Here is a 20,716-nt window from a genome sequence, read left to right as displayed (position 1 = left end):
AAAGGTGACCTCACCAAAAATGATGTAATCTTTTCGAAAGAAAAAGAAACAACACAACATCGTGTGTGACAATCTGAGGAACTTGGAGGGTGAAGTCATTTTCTAAAAATATTTCAATAATTTGGAGCGCTATATAAGGTATTTTGTATCTTTCCTTAAAAAAACATTTAACAAGTATCCTATGCTCATGGACAGCTACTGTTTATAAGGCTCTATTCCAATGTTCCCTCCAATAAATAAAATGGGTCAAAACATACAATTATAAATTAAAAAACTAGAGTCTGTAGTACCAGTAGATTGCTTTAGTATTCAAACTGAATAGTTTTTAAAAAGAAAAAAATTGGTTTAACAAAGGGAACATTGGTTAGGTAAGAACACTTAAGAGAATTAGTACTTTCTATGTCTTTTTCAACTTCCTTCAAGCAGAAACCCACACTCACCAACTCCAATTCCTCTTCCTCCGACTGTACTCAGCACATAAGAGGGATAAGAGAGTTACTAAGACTGTTGGTACTCACAAACAAAATGTTTCTTTAGAAAAACATATTATTCAGACGTTAGCAGTTGTCTGGAACTCTAAAGAGATGATTATATACACAACAGATAGAAATATAAATTACTTATTGTCTCTATACTTGATTTTTCAAAAGACTATTTCTTTTACATTCTCTAGGGCCAGTACTCAAAGACACCCTCCTCCCCCAACTTGGTCTGATCTTATGCTGGCCTATCCTATACAGAGTCAGGCTACTGCAACAGTATTTAAAAGGGGTTCCTCATCGTATCAATCTGCATTTGGAACTTTGAGAATACTAACTCTGTACCTGTAACTCTGTTTTTTGATTGTTGTTTGTTTTTCTGAGATGGAGTTTTCCTCTTGTTGCCCAGGCTGGAGTGCTGGAGTGCAATGGTGTGATCTTGACTAACCATAACCTCCGCCTCCCAGGTTCAAACAATTCTCCCACCTCAGACTCCCAAGTGGCTGGGATTACAGGCATGCATGCACCACCACACCCAGCTAATTTTTGTAATTTTAATAGAAACGGGGTTTCTCCATGTTGGTCAGGCTGGTATCAAACTCCCAACCTCAGGTGATCCACCCACGTCAGCCTCCCAAAGTGTTAGGATTACAGGCATGAGCCATCACGCCCGGCCAACTCTATCTTAATCATCCTATTATTACCCCACCAGGTGATATATGTTCATTTATCTCCTATTAAAATTCTGCCTCTTGGCAGGCAAAAAACTGCTGGATGTTTTATTTCCCACAGGGACTAGCACAGTGCTATAAAACAAGAACACAAACATTTGTTCATAAATACAAGAGTTTTAAATACCAGTTTTATACATGTTTATCATTTGCAAATATACTGTTCATGTGAATGAAATGACTTCAATGGAGAAAAACCACGTATTTGAAGAAAATGAGACTGGAAGAGAAATGAATTCATAACCATGTAAAGAAAAGCAATGAGGCCAGGTGCAGTGGCTCACACTTGTAATTCCAGCACTTTGGGAGGCTGAGGTGGGTGGATCAGGAGGTCAGGAGTTCAAGAGCAGCTTGGCCAAGATGGTGAAACCCTGTCTCTACAAAAACTACAAAAATTAGCTGGGCGTGGTGGCAGGTGTCTGTAATCCCAGCTACTCGGGAGGCTGAGGCAGGAGAATCACTTGAACTTGGGCGACACAAGTTTCAGTGAGTTGATATCGTGCCACTGCACTCCAGCCTGGGTGACAGCGTGAGACTCTGTTACAAAAGAAAACAAAACATTTTTGCTCCCTTTCTCCATAACATTTAGAAAATATTAATATGCTAGAAACAGTCTAATCAGTTTTAAGTTTTTTCTTATTTTACTTCAATAAGTTAAGCTTCTCTGTCAATTTGTGAAAAGTGTTGTTATAAGTGCCATTGATACACGAAGCCCTAATCTGGAAGGAGGTTTCTTTGTAAACGGTGTAAATTAGGTGGGACTGATTACTTACTCTGAAAAACAATCACATGATCTATAACTGCTAACTCCAATGTGGGCAAGATGTTATTCAACTGTTTTGTTATAGATATATTTACATATCTCCAAACACAAGGTACACATCAAAATATTATACTGTCAAACACTATAGCTGTGTATGTGTAAAACATATAGGTTTCACTTTAACGTACACGAGTAAGCATGTAATTAGTTCATATGACACATTTTGAATTTTCCACGGAGATGCTTCATGCTCTCTTAAACAACAATCAGACATAACTTTACAATTGCTCAATGTTTAAATGTAGTTTGTCTTTAAATTGGCAGTTTGCTAACAATTCTTATAAACATATTTCTGTGCCTTACATGATATTTTTTGTAGTTTATTTCTGAAAGACAGTAGCAAGCATTTCATATCTAGTACCAGAAAGGTGAGCTACACGACTATCCTCAATTCCATTTCTTCTTGGCTCCCTTTTGGGGTATATTTCTTTGTTATCCATGTAAATAATTTTAGACAGCATTTCAAAGAGAGCTCCCTCACATCTCACTCAGCTTCCTGCAATGTTAACATCACAAGGAAATACAATGTAGTTGTCAAAACTAACAAAAATAATACAGCGCCAATTAACGCTTCAGACTTGACTTGGATTTCGCCAGTCTTTCAACTGCTGTCCTTTTTTCCTGACCCAGGTCAGATCCTGGATTCCACGTCTCCTTAGTCTCCTCTGGTCTGTGACAGTTGCTCAGTCTTTCCTTTTCATGACCTTGAAATTTTTTGGAAAAAGTGCTTATCAGGTATCTTGGAGTGTCTCTCAATTTGGGTCTGATTTTCATTCATAATCAGATAGAGGGGCATGGACTTTTGCAAGAATACCACAGGGAGACATAGCCTTCTTAGCATATCATATTGGAAGGCACATGTTGTCTTTATGTCCCATTACTGGTGATCTTAACTGGTTAAGGCAGAGTTTTTCAGAATTCTCTAATTTCCAATTCTCTGATTTTTCCCTTTGTAAGAAACAAATATGTGGGAAGAGATATTTTGAGACTATGCAAATATGGTTTTCACTTAAACTTTTTGCCCACTTATGTTAGCATGTATCCAATGACCTTGCCTGCAACAATTACGATTGTATTGTGTTCTAATGGTGATTTACTATCTCTCATTCGTTCTACATTTATTAATTAGTTATTTGATTTACTATCTCTCATTCTTTCTACATTTATTAATTAGTTATTTTCCAAGGAAGAATTGTCCCTTTCCCCTTGTTTATCGAATCATTTATTTAGACCAGTAATGGACTCAAGTGTTTTTTATTCCCTGGGCTATAAATACTATAGTTATTTGTTACTTAAATTGTTCTAGTTTTGGCCATTGGAAACTCTTTTGAAAGGCCAGCTCCCATGACTTTTGATATGCTCTTTCTCAACCTCTGACAACTTTGACTCATCCCGTTTCCCTGCCCCAGATCTACAACAAACCATTTTTTTCCAAGCAGCCCTGGTTCCTTAGATTAGAAAATGGTATTCAGAAACTAAAATCTGAGCACCAGGTATGTTCAGCCTACTGTGTTCTGTTGTCTCATAGACCTCTCAGCAAACAGAGCTAGGAAATATATGTATACTAGTTCATATGTACACACATCTGTACCTTTTTTGTGTGTGTGACAGGGTCTTGCTATGTCACCCAGGCTGAAGCGCAGTGGTACAATCATGGGCCAATGCAGCCTCGACTTCCTGGGCTCAAGCAATCCTCTCACCTCAGTCTCCCACGTAGCAGGGACTACAGGCACATGCTATCACGCCTGGCTAAGTTTTGTATTTTTAGTAGAGACAGGGTTTCCCAATGTTGACCAGGCTGGTCTCAAAATCCTGAGCTCAGCACCAGCCCGCTTCAGCTTCCCAAGAGACGGGGTTTCCCAATGTTGGCCAGGCTGGTCTCAAAGTCTTGAGCTCAACATCCACCCACCTCAGCCTCCCAAAGTGCTGGGATTATAGGCCTAAACCACCATGCCCACCCAGATGCATATATATTTCTGTATCCATCAATGCGCGCGCGTGTGTGTCTGTGTATAAAAACTCATACTGAATCCTTCCACTGTAACCCTGAAACATAAGGCTCATTCTAGACCCTCAACCCCACAACTCCTTGGTTATCTGCAGCTTTCTCCTCCAAGCATGAGAAACCTGGCTTTCTTTATCTACAATGTCCACGTGTTCATTTATATATTTATTTTATTTAGATGTTCAACCCTCTGTGTGTTTGTGTATGTGAGGGATGAACTGACCATCTAGAATACAGTGATTTGCTACAATTTTGTTGGTCTCTAACCTTACAGTATCCAGTCAAAACAAGTTTCCAAATTTACTCAGACCAGGTCCTTTCTTCCTTAGCCCTTCAATATCATCATGTTACTCATCTGTAATGAAGTTATATTCATGTGTAACAATATGCATTTCATCTTGAGCTCCCCTGGAATTATTTTTTAATAGATTGCATTTAGGAAAAAAAAATCGCCCTTTGGATACACATTTTAATGAGTTTCAAGGAACAGTACCTTTCACAGATGCATCTAACAATACAGCATCACACAGATTAGTTCATCACCTCGAAAACTCCCTCATACTATCCCTTTATAGTCAACCTTGTCTCCATAGGCAGTGAATTTTGCATTTTCCAGAATGAAATACAGATGGAATAATACACTACTGTAGAGTTTTAGATCTGGCTTCTTTTATTTAGCAAAATTCAATTAGGATTCATCTGTATTGTTGTGTGAATAAACAGTTTATTGCTGAATAGCATTTCTTTATATGGGTGTACAGTGTTTCTCCATTCCTCTGTTGAAGGACACTTAGGTTACTTTCAGTGTTTCACAATTATGAAAGATACAATTTTCTGTTTAAGTACAGTTTTCAATTCATGTGCATAAATATTCTAGGAGTGGCATTAGCGGATTACAGCAAGCATTTATTATTATTATTTAAAAAAATTTTTTTAAGACAGGGTCTTGTTGTGTTGCCCAGGCTGGTCTTGAACTCCTGGGCTCAAGCAATCTTTCTGCCTTGGCCTCCCAAAGTACAGGGGTTATACAGGCATGAGCCACCCTGCCTGGCCAGCAAGCGTATATTTAGATTCATAAGAAGTTGACCAACTCTTCAAAATCGTCATACCATTTTGCATTCCAAGCATCTATGAGTGACTTTTTGCTTCGCATCCTCAACAGCATTTCCGGTTTTTGGATTTTCTTAAATTTAAATTTTAGCCATTCTACTGTAGTTGTGTCTCATTAGGTTTTAATTTTCAATTCTCTAAGACCTAACAATATTGAGCATATTTTCATACGCTTATTTGCCATCCCTGTATCTTCTTTTTGAAGTAGCTGTTCAGACCATGTGCCGTTTTAAAAAACTGACTTGTTATGTTTTCTTACTGCTGGGTTTTAAGGCTTCTTAAAATACTCTGGATACGAACTCTTTATTGGATATGTGACTTGAAAGTATTTTCTTCTAATCTGTAGGTCATTCTGTTATTCTCTGAACAGTGTCTTTCACAGAACAAAACTTAAATTCTGACAATCTCCAATATGTCAGTTTTTTTTTTTACTGGATCCTGCTTTTGGTGTTGCATTTTCTCCTCTAAATTTCAGTTTCCTGTTTTAAATTTGGGTCTATGATCCATTTGTAGTTAATTTTTTAAATGAAGTCTGAGTTATTATCGAGTGAGTTTTTTGTTTTTGTTTTGTGTGGATGTAGAATTGTTTCAACACCATTAGTTGTTAACAACCATCCTTTCTTTATTGAACTGCCTTACTACCTTTGCTAAAAATTCAGCTGAATATACATGTATAGGTCTAAATTTTCTGGGCTGTTTTGACCACTGATTATCTGCCCATCATTCTGTCAATATCACACTTTCTTGATTACTATAGCTTTGCAGTAGGTCTTGAACCCAGGTCGTAAGAGTCTTTTTATTTTGTTTCTTCTTAAGATCCTTCTGGCTGTTGTAGTTCCTTTGTCTTTACCTATATATTTTACAATTGGCTTATTAATATCTACAAAAAAGCTTGCTGGGATTTTTACTGCAGTTGTGTTTAATCTACAGTTTGATCTGGCAAGAAATGACATCTTGACAATACCGAGTCTTCAAATCCATTAACATGATATATCTATTAATCTAGGTGGTCTTTTATTTCTTTTATCAGTGTTTTGCAGTTTTCAATATACAGACTGTGTACATCTTTTGTCAGAACTGTACCAAGATGCTTCTTTTCTTTCCTTTATTTGGGATGCTTTTTTTTTTTTTTTTTTTTTAAATTTCAAATTCCAGTTGTTCACTGCTGGCATATAATCAATTTTTATATACTAACTTTGTACCTGTGACCTTGCTAAACTCACTGATTGGTCCCAGGAAATTTTTGTAATTTCTTCTTACTTCTCTACATAAAAGAATGTATCTTATGTGAACAGAGACAGCTTAATTTCTCTCTTCCCAATATGTATGCATTTTATTCATTTATTTTTGCCTAACTGTACTGGCTAGGACTTTTACTACCATGATGCATACAACTGGTGAGAAAAAATATCATTACCTAGCTCCAAATACTAGAAGACTGAATGCTTTCCCCTTATAAAGTATTTGAGCTGTATATTTTTTTGTAGATGTTCTTTATTAAGTTCCCTTCTATTCTAGTTTGATAAAATTTTTTTTTGTTTGTTTTAAAAATCCTAACTAGATGTTGAATTGTTACCATTGTGATTATACCGATGAATTTTCAAATGTAGACTCAGCCTTGCATTCCTGGCATAAAACCACCATGGTCTTGATATATTATCCTTTTAATATATTGCTCAATTTACTAATTTTTTACTGAGGATTTTTGTGTCTAGAGTTCGTGAAGAATGTGGATTTGTAGTTTTTTTTTCTTGTGTTGCCTTATTTTGGTTTTGCACTGGGGTAAGGCTGATCTAAAAAAATAAGTTGGAAAGTTTTCTCTCCTCTCCTAACTTTTTCTGAAAGAGACTGTATAGAACTGATATCACTTCTTTCAATCTTAAATGTTTGGTAGAATCTCCCAGTTAAATCATATGGGTCTGGAGTTTTCTTTTGTGAAAGGTTTTTAAACTAGAAATCTGATTTTTAAAATAGTTACTATCCAAGTTAACTATCTGTTCTTCAATGAGTTTAGTAGTTCCTTGGTAGTTTCTATCTTTCAAAGAATTTGCCCATTTCATCTAAGCTATCAAATCTATTGGAACACAGATGCTTATAGTACTCTTTTAGTGTCTTTTGAGTAATATATCTGCTCATATTTTTGATACTGATAACCTGGGTCTTCTCTTTTTCCTTGGTCAGCTTGGATAGAAGTTTATCAATTTTATTGATCTTTTAAAAAAAAGTTTTTGGTTTGCTTTTGTTTTCCTGTTTTAAATTCATTAACTTCTGCTCTTTATTTTTTTCCTTTCTTCTGCTTGATTTGGGTTAAGTTCACTTCTCTTCCTTGAGTTTCTTAAGGTGAAAGTTTAGATTGCCGATTTTGGATTCTTCTTTTCCAGCACAGGCGTTTGTTGCTATAAATCTCTCAACATCACTACTCTAGTTGGGCCCCAAAATTCTGGTGTTGTATTATCATTTTCAGTTACATGTATTTTTAAATTTCCTTTGAGATTTCTTCTCTGGTCCATGGTTATTTTAAAATATGTTATTTAATGTCTAAATACATGGCAGTTTTCCTACTATCTTTCTGTTACTGATTTTTTGTTTGATTTCATTACAGCCAGAGAATATAATATTTATTATTTCAGTTCACTGAAATTTGCCAAAGTTTGTTCCCTGGCATAGAATATGGTCTATCTTGGTGAATGTTCCATGTGCACTTGGGAAAAATGAGTGTTCTACTGTTGTTGAGTGACGTGTTCTATAAATGTCTCTTAGGTCATGTAGGTTGAGTGTTGCTCAGATCATCTAGATCCTTACTGATTTTCCTGCCTACTTGTTCTATCAGTTACTGAGAGGGATGCTGAAGTCTCCAACTACAATTATGAATTTTTCTATTCACCTTTTAATTTTATCAGTCTTCACTTCATGTATTTTAAAGGCTGCTGTTAGGTTCATGCACATTAAAGTCAGTTATTTCTTGGAAAGTGGACTATGTCACATCCCTCTTTATCACCGATAGCTTTCCTTGTTGTGAAGCCTACATTGTCTGAAATTAATAGGTCTGCTTTAGCTTTCGTTTTGGTTAGTGTTTGCAATGGTAAATTTTCTCCATTGTTTTACCTATGTCCTTATATTCATAGTGGATTTCTTGCAGGCAGCATATTATTTGGTTTTTGCTTTTCTTTTTCTTTTTTTTTTTGAGACAGAGATTTGCTCTTGTTGCCCAGGCTGGAGTGCAATGGCATTATTTCAGCTCACTGCAACCTCCGCCTCCTGGGTGAAGCAATTCTCCTGCCTCAGCCTCCCGAGAAGCTGGGATTTACAGGCACACGTCACCACGCCCGGCTAATTTTGTATTTTTAGTAGAGACGAGGTTTCTTCATGTTGGACAGGCTGGTCTGGAACTCCTGACCTCAGGTGATCTGCCCACCTCAGCCTTCCAAAGTGCTGGGATGATAAGCATGAGCTACCTCATTGCTTTTTAAGAAATACACAAATCTGACAGTCTTTTAACTGACTGTGTTTTCACCACATTCAATGTGATTACTTACATGACTGGATTATAAGTTACCATTATCTTGCTTTTTGTTTGTCTTCTTTTCTCCCATTTCTTGGGCTACTTAGAACATTTTTTATATTTCTATTTTATCTCTTCTATTGACTTATTTATACCTCTTTTAAAGTTTTCTTCTGTAGTTGCACTAGGGTTTACGATATACATACATCATTAGTTACTTCGATTTCATCTTTAAATAATATTTACATCATGTGTAGAGCCAATTTCTCCCTCCCACCTTTTGTTGTCATATATTCGACTTTTACAGGTGCTAGAGAAACAAAATACACTGTTACTATTTTTGCCTTATATAGTCAGATACCTTTTGGAGCAACTAAAAAGGGGGAAAGCACTCAGATCTTGGTTTCTTTTAATCTCTATAAAAATAATGTTCCTTGGAGAAATGCCTGACTCTAGGACTGGGACAGAAAATATACAAGATGAGCCTAGAGCACATTATAGTGCCAGAAAATAAAAAAGTACCTACTCCCCCTGAAAAAAAACCCACAAAAATAAGGTTATATTAAAGGGACACAGGAATCAAGTGAATAGCCCTCAAAAGCTAAAGCTAGAATAAAGCAACAGAAAAAAGTGGTATTGCACTATAAAACAAAGTATTAAAATAAATGTCCATGAGTCCATATTGATATAAATGGTTGAATAAATGACAGAAAACAGATAAATCTCCTGAGTAAAATTCCAAATAACTTATGTAGATATCCTTCTCTTAAGAAAGTGAAGCTTTAACTCCCCACTCCTTAAAAGTGTGGGCTGCATAGTAATTTTCTACCCAAAGGCTATAGTATGAAAAAAGCAGGAGAAAGAGTAACTTTACAGAAAAGAAACCTGTTAAACACCTGTTAAACATCAGGGAGGTGACCAAATTAACATCAGCAATAGTTACGTCAATACAGGTTGGTTATCCCAAATGTGAAAATCTGAAATGCTCCAAAATGCAAAACCTCTTGAGCACCAACATGACACTCCAATGTAGTACTCACTGGATCATTTTGGATTTCAGACTTCTGGATTTGGGATGTTCTACTTATTAGTATAAGGCACATATTCCAAAACCTGAAAAAATCTGAAATCTGGAACACCTCTGGTCCTGGTTATTTCAGATAAGAGACACTAAATATAGTAGGCACTCTTGATACAATGTGATGAAAATGGCATCTTAAATCTATGGCCTACCTCCCTCAAACCAACAACCACAATCTAAGCATGAGAAAAACATCGGACACATCTTAACTAAGAGGCATTCTACAAAAATACCTGACTAGTATTCCTCAAAACTATCAAGGTTGTTAAAACAAGGAGTCTTAGAAACTCTCACAGTCAAGAGGCAGCTAAAGAGACATGATTACTAAATGTAATGTGGTACCCTGGATTAGATCCTAGAATAGAAAAATACACAAGGTTAAAAATAAGTAAATCTGAATAAAGTACGAACTTCAGTTAATAATAACATATCAGTACTGGTTCAAGAGTTGTGACAAATATACTAATGTTAATAATAGAAAAAATTATGTGTGAGGTATATAAAAACTTTCTATATGATCTTTGTAATCTTTCTATAAACCTAAAATTCTTCTAAAAATAAAAGGTTTATAAAAAGTAGGAAAAAACAAATTTAATTATTTTATCTTCATTTGTTGCATTTCCATGGTTTATTTCTTTGGGCAGATGCAAATTTTTGCTGGCATCACAGTCCATCTGGTGAAGGGCTTCCTTTAACATTTCTTGTAGAGTAGGTCTGCTGGCAATAAATTCCCATGACTTTTGTTTGAGGAAGTCTTCACTTCTCAAAGATATTTTTGGTGGGTAGAGAATTTCGGGGTGAGAAGAATTTTTTTTAAAATTCAGCACATTAAATAATGTTACTACTCCCTTTTTCTTGCTTGCATAGTTTGTGAAGAAATACGTGTGGTACCAATTCTTATCTTTGTTTTGCTCTATATAATGTATCTCTTCTCTGGCTAAGATTTTTCTCTTGATCTGCTTTTAGCAGTCTGAGAGTGAGAGAGAATGTGGGTGCACGTGCATCTGTGTGTATGTGTGTGTGCGTGTGCCTTGGTAGTAGTATTTATCCTATTTGGTACTGGTTATTATTTAAAATATTATTCCTGTCCTCTTATGTTATACCATTTGATAAAGGCCCATAGCTCTTGGATACTTCATTCTGTTTTTTTTATTTTGTCTTGTTTTCATTCTTTCTCTTCGTATTTCAGCATGGGCAATTCCTACTAAGAGACCTACAGGTTTTTCCCTCCTGCTAAGCTATTAGTACAAGACCCGAGTTAATTTCATTAGAAGCTGAACTGGGTTTAAGCCTTACTGTTGCTCTAGTTACCATCAGGGCACCGACTACAAGCTTCACATACCTAGGGAGGTGGGATTTGCATGCCAGGTTTTCCCGAAGTGACTGCTCCACTCTCAGTTTTAAGTCATCCCCTCTCGTTGTACCTCAGGCTGTGGCCTTCTCAGTCATCCTGCCACTCTCCTGGCATTGCTCCTTACCGAGCATGTCTTCCTATTCCTCTACCTGGTTGAGATATTTTGCCTCTTTGATTAAACAGGATTTCAACAGTGCCCTGAGTGATAATGTTTGTCATTCATCTCCTCACAGATTAAAGCTTTTGTTCCACATTAGTGAAAGAAGACAAAAAGATACTGTAGTGGCTACTCTTCCCTTCTCCCAGTTCTATACCACAGCGAGACCTTTTCAGGAGCTTCTGAGCACTCCATGGGATTCATGGAGAAAAAAGTCTACAAGGGAACACAGACTCACCCTGTGTTATACTGTGGCCCCAGGAGTTTCACACAGTTCTGTCAGTGTATACCTGGCCTCCAGCAATTCACCAATCACCCTAGCTTAACTCTTACCATCTGTGTCTTGCCTAGTGCTCAAATGTCATCTCTCCCCATAGGACATCTGACTCTGTAGCATCTGGGCCAGTTGGCTGCCCTGAAATCTCCGCACTATAATGGGTTAAAGGAAAACTATGAACTTTCTGTATATCCAAGTTTGTTTTAATTGTAAGGCTGGGAGAGACTGTTTACAGATTTCTGTATCACCAAATAAAAAAGTACTTGTTTTTTGACCTGGACTATAAGACTGAAAGAGACTTGATCCTAGCTCGATTTTGTACTACCTTGAACAAGTAATAACCGGTAACTCAGTTTCCTCATCTTTACCTTGCAATGATCACAGTCTGAAAATTAAATGAGACAATATACAGATGAAGGTGTTTTGGAATCTATAAAGCATTATACAAATGTGGAATTATCATCTAAGCCTGGCAGCATCACTTTCACTTAGCAAAACGTCAAATGGTGAGTTTAGCAACTGCAAAGTAGAGAGTATACCTGGCACATCATTTAGAATGCTAATAGTCAAACAGTTGCTAAACTAAGAAGTTTTAAAACTTGATTACATATTCTAGTTTTTTTTCTACAAGAAGCTAAGGAGGACAAACATACTGTCCTGCTCTTTATAGAGTTAACATTCAAAAACAAATGAGACCAGAACCCTAAAGCCACCATCAAGGAGTGGAAGGGAGGATACATGCATTCTTTATACAGTTAAATAGAAAGGTTGTTAGAGAAGGAATAAACAAAGAAAATAATTGGAGAATAACTCCTTCAAGGTTGTGTGCATTCTTCCCTATCCTACAATAGTTCTGTGGTATTTAGAATTTTCTTTTTTTGAGACAGAGTCTTGCTCTGTCACCTGGGCTGGAGTGCAGTGGTGCAATCTTGGTTCACTACAACCTCTACCTCCTGGGTTCAAGCGATTCTCCTGCCTCAGCCTCCTGAGTAGCTGGGATTACAGGGGCCCACCACCAAGCCTGGCTAGTTTTTGTATTTTTAGTAGAGACAAGGTTTCACCATGCTGGATAGGTTGAATTCCAGACCTCAGGTGATCTGCCCACCCCGGCATCCCAAAGTGCTGGGATTACAGGTGTGAGCCACTGTACCCCACCTGGTATGTAGAGTTTTCTAACAAAGATTTAGTGCTTCTCTCATAGAAAAGCATGTGTAATTGATTAATCAAAGTATATAAAGTACAGGGAATAACTCATGTTTAATGTTTCTAGCCTGGTAAAATTAAAATTAAACATAATATCTCTGTATTTTACTTTTTAAAAATTGATTCAAAATGTGTTACATATTAATTAAGGGATATATGTGAGTATTTGTTACATTCACAGAATGTGTAATGATGAAGGTCAGGGTTTTCGGGGTATCTATTACCTTGAGTATTTATCCTATGCCTTGGGTACATTTCAAGTCCTCTGTTCTAGCAACTTTGAAATATACTCCATCTGCAATGTTGCTAACTATAGTTACCCTTCTCTCCTATCAAATACAGGGGTATATTTGTTCTATTTAAGTGTATATTTTCACCCATGAATCAACCTCTGTTTATCCCCTCTCCCACCCACACACCCTTCCCAGGCTCTGCTATCATTCTATTCTATAGCTCCACAAGATCAATTTTGTTTAGGTTCTACATATGAGTGAGAGCATGCAGTATCTATCTTTCTGTGCCTGGCTTATTTCACTTAACACAATAACCTCCAGTTCCACGCATGTTCATGTTTAGCTTTAATTTTAAATCTGTTAAGCAAATTTCCATAATCTGATTTTTGTGTATCTGAAATAGACTTGTCTCTTCAAATGCTAATTTTGAATGGAAATATTTATTAGGAGTAGATGTAGATTCTATGGTGGCACAGAAAATTCCAAAGGAAGCTAGACTATGTATAAAACACGTGTTTTAAAGAATCAGGTTGAAGAAAGGTTCAACTTACTAGTGGAGGCATCATGCCCTTGCTTGAAGGGGGGATGACAACTCGAAGATCTGGTTTTCTACTGTTCATTCCAAGATTACCACCACCTGGTGGAGGGGGAGACTTTGTAGGCATGACTTTGCCTAAACTATTTGCACCAGTAGCGCCAATCAAATTTGGAGAAGCTCTTGAGTTTACAAATCCATTTCCTGGGGGGAAAAATACCATTCAATAATGTGAGAAGAGTTATTAAAATACTTTAGAACAAACAAATCAAGTTTTCCCCAGTCCAAGTTGCAAATACATTTTATAATAAAACTCATTACAGGGCCTGTCAGGGTGGGGGGCTAGGGGAGAGATAGCATTAGGAGAAATACCTAATGTAGATGACAGGGTGATGGATGCAGCAAACCACCAAGGCACGTGTATACCTATTTAACAAACTTGCACATTCTGCACATGTACCCTAGAACTTAAAGTATAAGATTACAAAAAACCAACCTCATTAAAAAGTGGACAAAGGACATGAACACTTTTCCAAAGACACACATTATCCGAAATGCTTGGGACCAGAAATGTTTCTGATTTTGGAATACTTGTATTACATACTTATGGGCTGAGCATCCCTAACTGTGAAAATCCAAAATCCTCCAATGAACACTCTTGAGAGTCACGTCAGTGCTCAAAATGTTTCAGATTTTACAGCATTTTTTATTTGAAATACTCAACCTGTGGTAACTAAAAGTATCTTTGGATACTTTAAAAATAAGCAAAGAAAGACAAGCAAAGTCTGAAAAACATATAAAGCTTAAGACTAATGATACTTGTTTTCCAGCATTACTACTTGGACTTGCTGAAAGAGATTTAAAACACAATACATTTCTGGCCAGGTGTGGTGGCTCATGCCTGTAATCCCAGCACTCTGAGAGGCCAAGATGGGTGAATCACTTGAGGTCAGGTGTTTGAGACCAGCTTGGCCAACAGGTTGAAACCTCATCCCTACTAATACTACAAAAATTAGCTGGGTGTGGTGACGGCCGGCTGTGATCCCAGCTACTTGGAAGGCTGAGGCAGGAGAATCACTTGAACCAGGCAGGCAAACGTTACAGTGAACCAAGATCGTGCCACTGCACTAGACTTGGTGACAGAGTACAACTGTGTCTCAAAGAAACAAACACAAGACCACATTTCCAACAGGTCATCTCAAACAGGGGACTAAAATTATGGCGGTATTGTAGAAAACGACTGAGACCAGCCTATTCATTCACTCTTGTGATAGCAAAGGTGCTGCCACTACTAAGTTCTGAGTAGTGAACCAGGTATCAGAGCAGCTTCTTAACTGCAGCGTATTCAGCACTCATTTCTAATGCCTCATTCTCACCAAGTACTTCTTCCTTACAGCTCTACTTCTACTGGTTGTGTTTCCTCAGCTTCATTAAGGTCCTTATTAAATATTTCTGATTTATCTCACTTTAATCATCTTATTCCTATTTTTAAACTTTCTCTAACAGAACCCTCCATCTCTCTTGAATGAAATGAGGAAAAAGGCACATTGTGATGTATGCTCTGTGTATATATAACTTTTGGGTACCAGTTGAGATATAAAATAAATATGAAAACATCCTATTTTCATGAATACCGTTGTCAGTCATTCTACACCCTCCCATGTGTAGGAACCATGTGGACTGGGTGGAGCTGACTCTACTGCAATCCTCCCTCCAACCCACATTCCAGTCTGGGTAATAGAATTAACCAAATCAAACAAAGACAAAGAAAAAAGAATCAAAAAACAATAATAAACAAAGCCTCCAAGAAATCTGGGATTATGCTAAACAGCCAAACGTAAGAATAACTGGTGTTCTTGAGGAAGAAGAGAAATCCAAAAGTCTGGAAAAACATATTTAAGAAAACAATTGAGGAAAACTTCCCTGGCCTCACTAGAGATATAAAAATCCAAATACAAAAAGCATAAGGAAGACCTGGAAAATTCATTGCAAAAATATCATCACCCAGGCATATAGTCATCAGGTTATGTAAAGTGAAGACAAAGGGAAGAATCTTAAGAGCTGTGAGGCAAAACCATCAGGTAACCAACAAAGGAAAACTTATTAGTTCAACAGCAGATTTCTCTCCAGAAACCTACAAGCCAGAAGGGAATGGGGTTCTATCTTTAGCCTCCTCAAATAAAATAATTGCCAGCCAAGAGTTTTGTACCCAGCAAAACTATAAGATTCACGAATGAAGAAGAGATAAAGTCTTTTTCAGACAAACAAATGCTGAGATAATTTGCCACAACCAAGCCAGCACTACCAAGAAACACTAAAAAGAGTTCTAAATCTTGAAACAAAACCTCAACATATGCCAAAATAGAACCTCTGCAAATCATAAATCTCACAGGCCCCATAAAACAATAACACAATGAATAAAATAGTACCTTACATCTCAACATTAACGTCCAATATAAATGGCCTAAATGTTCCACTTAAAAGATACAGAATAGCAGAATGGTTAAAAATCCACCAACCAAGTATCGGTTGTCTTCAAGACACTCAAGTAACAAATAAGGACTCACATAAACTTAAAGTAAAGGGGTGGGGAAAGATACTAAAGAATCTAGAGGAGATGGATAAATTCCTGGAAACATACAACTTGCCTAGGTTAAATTAGGAAGAAATAAAAACTCTGCATGGACCAGTGACAAGTAGCAAGATTGAAACAATCATTTAAAAAACTGCAAACCAAAAAAAGTCTAGGACCAGATGAATTGAGAGCTGAATTCCATAAGGCATTCAAAGAAGAACTGGTACCAAGCTTACTAAAACTATTCCAAAAGATAGATAATCCTCCCTAAATCATTCTATGAAGCCCGTATCACCCTAACATCAAAACCAGGAAAGGATATAACAAAATAAAAATAAACTACCGACCAACATCCCGTGATCAAGAATACACCATCAAGTGGGTTTCATACTAGGGATACAGGGAGGGTTTAACATACACAAGTCAATAAGCAAAACCGGCATAGATGGGACATTTCTCAAAGTAATAGAAACCAATTATGACATCTTTACTGGATTCAGTTAAGTTTCAGGACACAAAATCAATGCATACAAATCAGCCACACTGCTATACACCAGCAATGATCAAGCTGAGAGTCAAATCAAGAATTCAACCCCTTTTGCAATGGCTGCAAAAAAATAAATAAATAAAACACTTAGGATTAAGGCCGGGTGCGGTGGCTCAAGCCTGTAATCCCAGCACTTTGGGAGGCCGAGGCGGGTGGATCACGAGGTCAAGAGATCGAGACCATCCTGGTCAACACGGTGAAACCCCGTCTCTACTAAAAATACAAAAATTAGCTGAGCATGGTGGTGCGTGCCTGTAGTCCCAGCTACTCAGGAGGCTGAGGCAGGAGAATTGCCTGAACCTGGGAGGTGGAGGTTGCGGTGAGCCGAGATCACGCCATTGCACTCCAGCCTGGGTAACAAGAGCGAAACTCCGTCTCAAACAAACAAACAAAAAAACACTTAGGATTATATCTAACCAAGAAGGTGAAAGATTTCAACAAGGAAAACTATGAACCATTGCTGAAAGAAATCACAGATGACACATACAAATGGAAACCCACCTCATGCTCATGGATGGGTAGAATCAATATTGTGAAAATGACTGTAACGCCAAAAGCAATCTACAAATTCAATGCAACTCTCAACAAAATACCACCATCATTCTTCATAGAACTAAGGGGAAAAATCCTAAAATTCATATGGAACCAAAAAAGTCTGCACAGCCAAAGCAAGACTAAGCAAAAAGAACAAACCTGGAGGCATCACATAATTTCATTTCAAACCAGGCTATAGTTACCAGAAAAGCATGGTACTGGTATAAATATAGGCACACACCAATGGAACAGAATAGAGAACTCAGAATTAAAGCCAAATACTTACAGCCAACTGATCTTCAACAAAGCAAACAAAAATAAAGTGGGAAGAAGACGACCTATTCAACAAGTGGTGCTGGCGTAACAGGCAAGCCACGTGTAGAAGAGAATGCAACTGGATTCTCATCTCTCACACACAAATCAATACAAGATGGATCAAAGACTTAAATCTAAGACCTGAAACCACAAGAATTCTAGAAGATAACATCAGAAGAACTCTTCTAGACACTGGCTTAGACAAAGGGTTCATGACTAGGAACCCAAAAGCAAATATGACAAAGACAAAAATAAATAGATGGGACTTAAGTATTCAAACTAAAAAGCTTCCACACAGCAAAAGAAATAATCAGCAGAGTAAACAGACAACAGAGTGTGAGAAAATCTTCATAAACTATGCATCTGACAAAGGACTAATATCCAGAATCTACAAGGAACTCAAACAAATCAGCAAGAAAAAAAACAAATAATCCCATCAAAAAGTGGGCAAAGGACATAAATAGACAATTCTCAAAAGGAGATATATGAATGGCCAACAAACATATAAAAAAATGTTCAACATCACTAATTATCAGTGAAATGCAGATAAAAATTACAATGAGATACCACCTTACTCCTGCAAGAATGGCCAATATTTAACAAATCAAAGGCCGAGACGGGTGGATCACGAGGTCAAGAGATCAAGACCATCCTGGTCAACATGGTGAAACCCTGTCTCTACTAAAAATACAAAAAATTAGCTGGGCATGGTGGCACATGCCTGTAATCCCAGCTACTCAGGAGGCTGAGGCAGGAGAATTGCCTGAACCCAGGAAGCGGAGGTTGCAGTGAGCCGAGATCGCGCCATTGCACTCCAGCCTGGGTAACAAGAGCAAAACTCCGTCTCAAAAAAAAAAACAACAACAAAAAAAAAACAAAAAAAAAAACAAATCAAAAAATAATAGATGTTGGTATGAATATGGTGAAAAGGGAACACTCAGACACTGCTGGTGGGAATGTAAACTAGTATAACCACTAAAGAAAATAGTACAGAGATTCCTTAAAGAACTAAAAGATTCTTTAAAGAACTAAAAGATCAAACTACAGTTTTATCTAGCAATCTCACTACTGGGTGTCTGCCTAGAGGAAAAGAAATCATTATATGAAAAAGACACTTGTGCACACATGTTTATAGCAGCACATTTTGCAACTGTGAACATATGGAACCAGTCTAAATGTCCATCAACCAACAAGTGGATAAAGAAAATGTGGTATATAGATATATACTATGGAATACTACTCAGCCCTAAAAATAATGGCATTCACAGCAATCTGGATGGAGTTGGAGACCATTATTCCAAGAGAAGTAACTCAGGAATAGAAAACCAAACATCGCATGTTCTCACTTAGAAGTGAGAGCTAAGCTATTAAGATCCGAAGGCATAAGAATGATACGATGGACTCTGGGGACTCAAGGAGGAAGGGTGGGTGGGGGGTGAGGCATAAAAGACTACAATTGGGTACAGTGTACACTGCTCAGGTGAACTCTGAAATCACCGCTAAATAACTTTTTTTCATGCAACGAAACACCACTTGTTCTGCCAAAACTATTGAAGTAAAAAGGTTAAAAAATAACATAAAATAAAAAGGTTGGGGTGTGGTAGCTGAAACCTGTAATCTTAGCACTTTGGGAGACGGAGGCGGCCAGATGACCTGAGGTCAAGAGTTGGAGACCAGCCCGGCCAACATGGCAAAACCCTATCTCTACTTAAAAAAAATGCAAAACTAGCTGGGCATGTTGGTGCATGCCTATAATCCCAGCTATTTGGGAAGCTGAGGCAGAAGAATTGCCTGAGCCACGGAGGCTGTAGTGAGCTAAGACCACACCACTGTATCCAGCCTGGGCTACAGAGTAAGATCCTGTCTTGAACAAACAAACAAAAGAATTTTTGAGTTCCAGATGAGTGTGTTTTTTTCTTCCTTAGCCTCACCCAATTCCTCGTTTCCTCCAAAATGTTTACCAAGTGACCCAACTTAGTTTTCATTCGTACGTATGATTTAATTTTGTTGTAGGGGCTGGTATTCAGTGAACCTCATGAGGTTATTTCCTGCATTCTGCTTTCATTATCTTGAAGGGGTATGTATTAAATCCTTTCCACACCCCATAGAATGATTTCCTGCATCCTGTTAAAGCTCCAGAAAGCAGCGTAGATTTAAAAAACAACCACTTCACCAGGCCAGCCCCTGTGGAGGAGAGATCATCGATGAGTTGGACAGAGGTAACTGCTAAACCAGACATCTGAAGGATTCCAAATGTTTACTAAATAATTTTATTCAAAAATAGGAAGGTTGAATAGAAACTTCATTTTGCATAACAGTATGAAAATGTTAATTAGTAATGTTTCTTTTAACATACAATGGCATGAATATGTGTCCTGAATCTGACTTTAGAAGACTCTTATTTACTTGATTTATACTCAAACCCGAAGGAGAAAGTAGAATTTCCTCTCAAAGACATAAAATGATATAAAAATATAATCCAGAGCCATGCAACATCAAGAAGCACAAATACTATTTTCCCATGTGCAGTCCATGGTGCTTTTTCAGACATGACACGATGGTAACTCATGAGAATCAAATTTCATTGAGTAAGAGAGGATTTAAAAGCACAGTATTTCTTGGTGTAAAGTCAGGAGTCAGTAGTAGATAATGATTAGAGGATGATGTAAGTGTTTGGTAACTTGCCAGGCTGAAGCTAAGATTATCTCCTATGCACAACTTGTTATTTTGTAGTTTACAGTGAAATATGCCCTAATATCTACATTCTTACCTCTAGCTCAATTTTTATTACAAAAATGAAGATATTTTTGAGATAGACTTTTGAGGTAAATACTTTCGTATATAACTCATCTTGCCACAGTATACAAATCTAGGAACTACAGTATCTACCCTAAATGAATAAATTCAGTTTAATGTGATTGTTGTTACAACGTGTTTCCAGTTTTCACAGTAATTTACTATACTAACACAAATGTGAAAAAAAAATGCTCTTGAGCAAACTGCATACCTATGCCTTCAGAAACTTAACAGAACTGATCTCAATTACAGCCCTATAGCTGAGACGGGTCATTCAATTCCATCAGTCTGGCTCCTATTTCAAAATATAAATCACATCAGCTGAAATAATGCATTCAAGCAGCTGGCAAGTACTCTGTGTCCTTAGATACTACTCTTCTAGGTTTAAACTATAGACAATGATGTCATTAATGTTTTACTATGAATTCATTTCAGAAGTCCAACTGACATGCAGACTTC

The 20,716-nt window shown here is 37.2% G+C and overlaps 1 protein-coding gene across 11 annotated transcripts in view; it reads right to left on the bottom strand.

The window, feature by feature from the left end:
* The window catches only part of MEF2A (myocyte enhancer factor 2A), a 142,240-nt gene that overhangs the window by 12,600 nt on the left and 108,924 nt on the right, over positions 1-20,716 (bottom strand). For 6 of the 11 annotated variants that reach the window (XM_074400090.1, XM_039479890.2, XM_039479891.2 and 3 more), the window contains exons 7-8: positions 13,507-13,694; positions 441-464 (exon numbers count right to left, since the gene is read on the bottom strand). In XM_074400090.1, the coding sequence (XP_074256191.1) occupies positions 441-464; positions 13,507-13,694 (212 nt within the window). The remainder of the gene's footprint in view (positions 1-440; positions 465-13,506; positions 13,695-20,716) is intronic. The other 5 variants (XM_074400096.1, XM_074400094.1, XM_039479892.2 and 2 more) reach the window with 1 other exon arrangement.

Source organism: Saimiri boliviensis, chromosome 5, assembly GCF_048565385.1.
Source record: "Saimiri boliviensis isolate mSaiBol1 chromosome 5, mSaiBol1.pri, whole genome shotgun sequence".
Classification (NCBI taxonomy): Eukaryota; Metazoa; Chordata; class Mammalia; order Primates; family Cebidae; genus Saimiri; species Saimiri boliviensis.
This window is presented reverse-complemented; position numbering and strand designations above follow the sequence as displayed.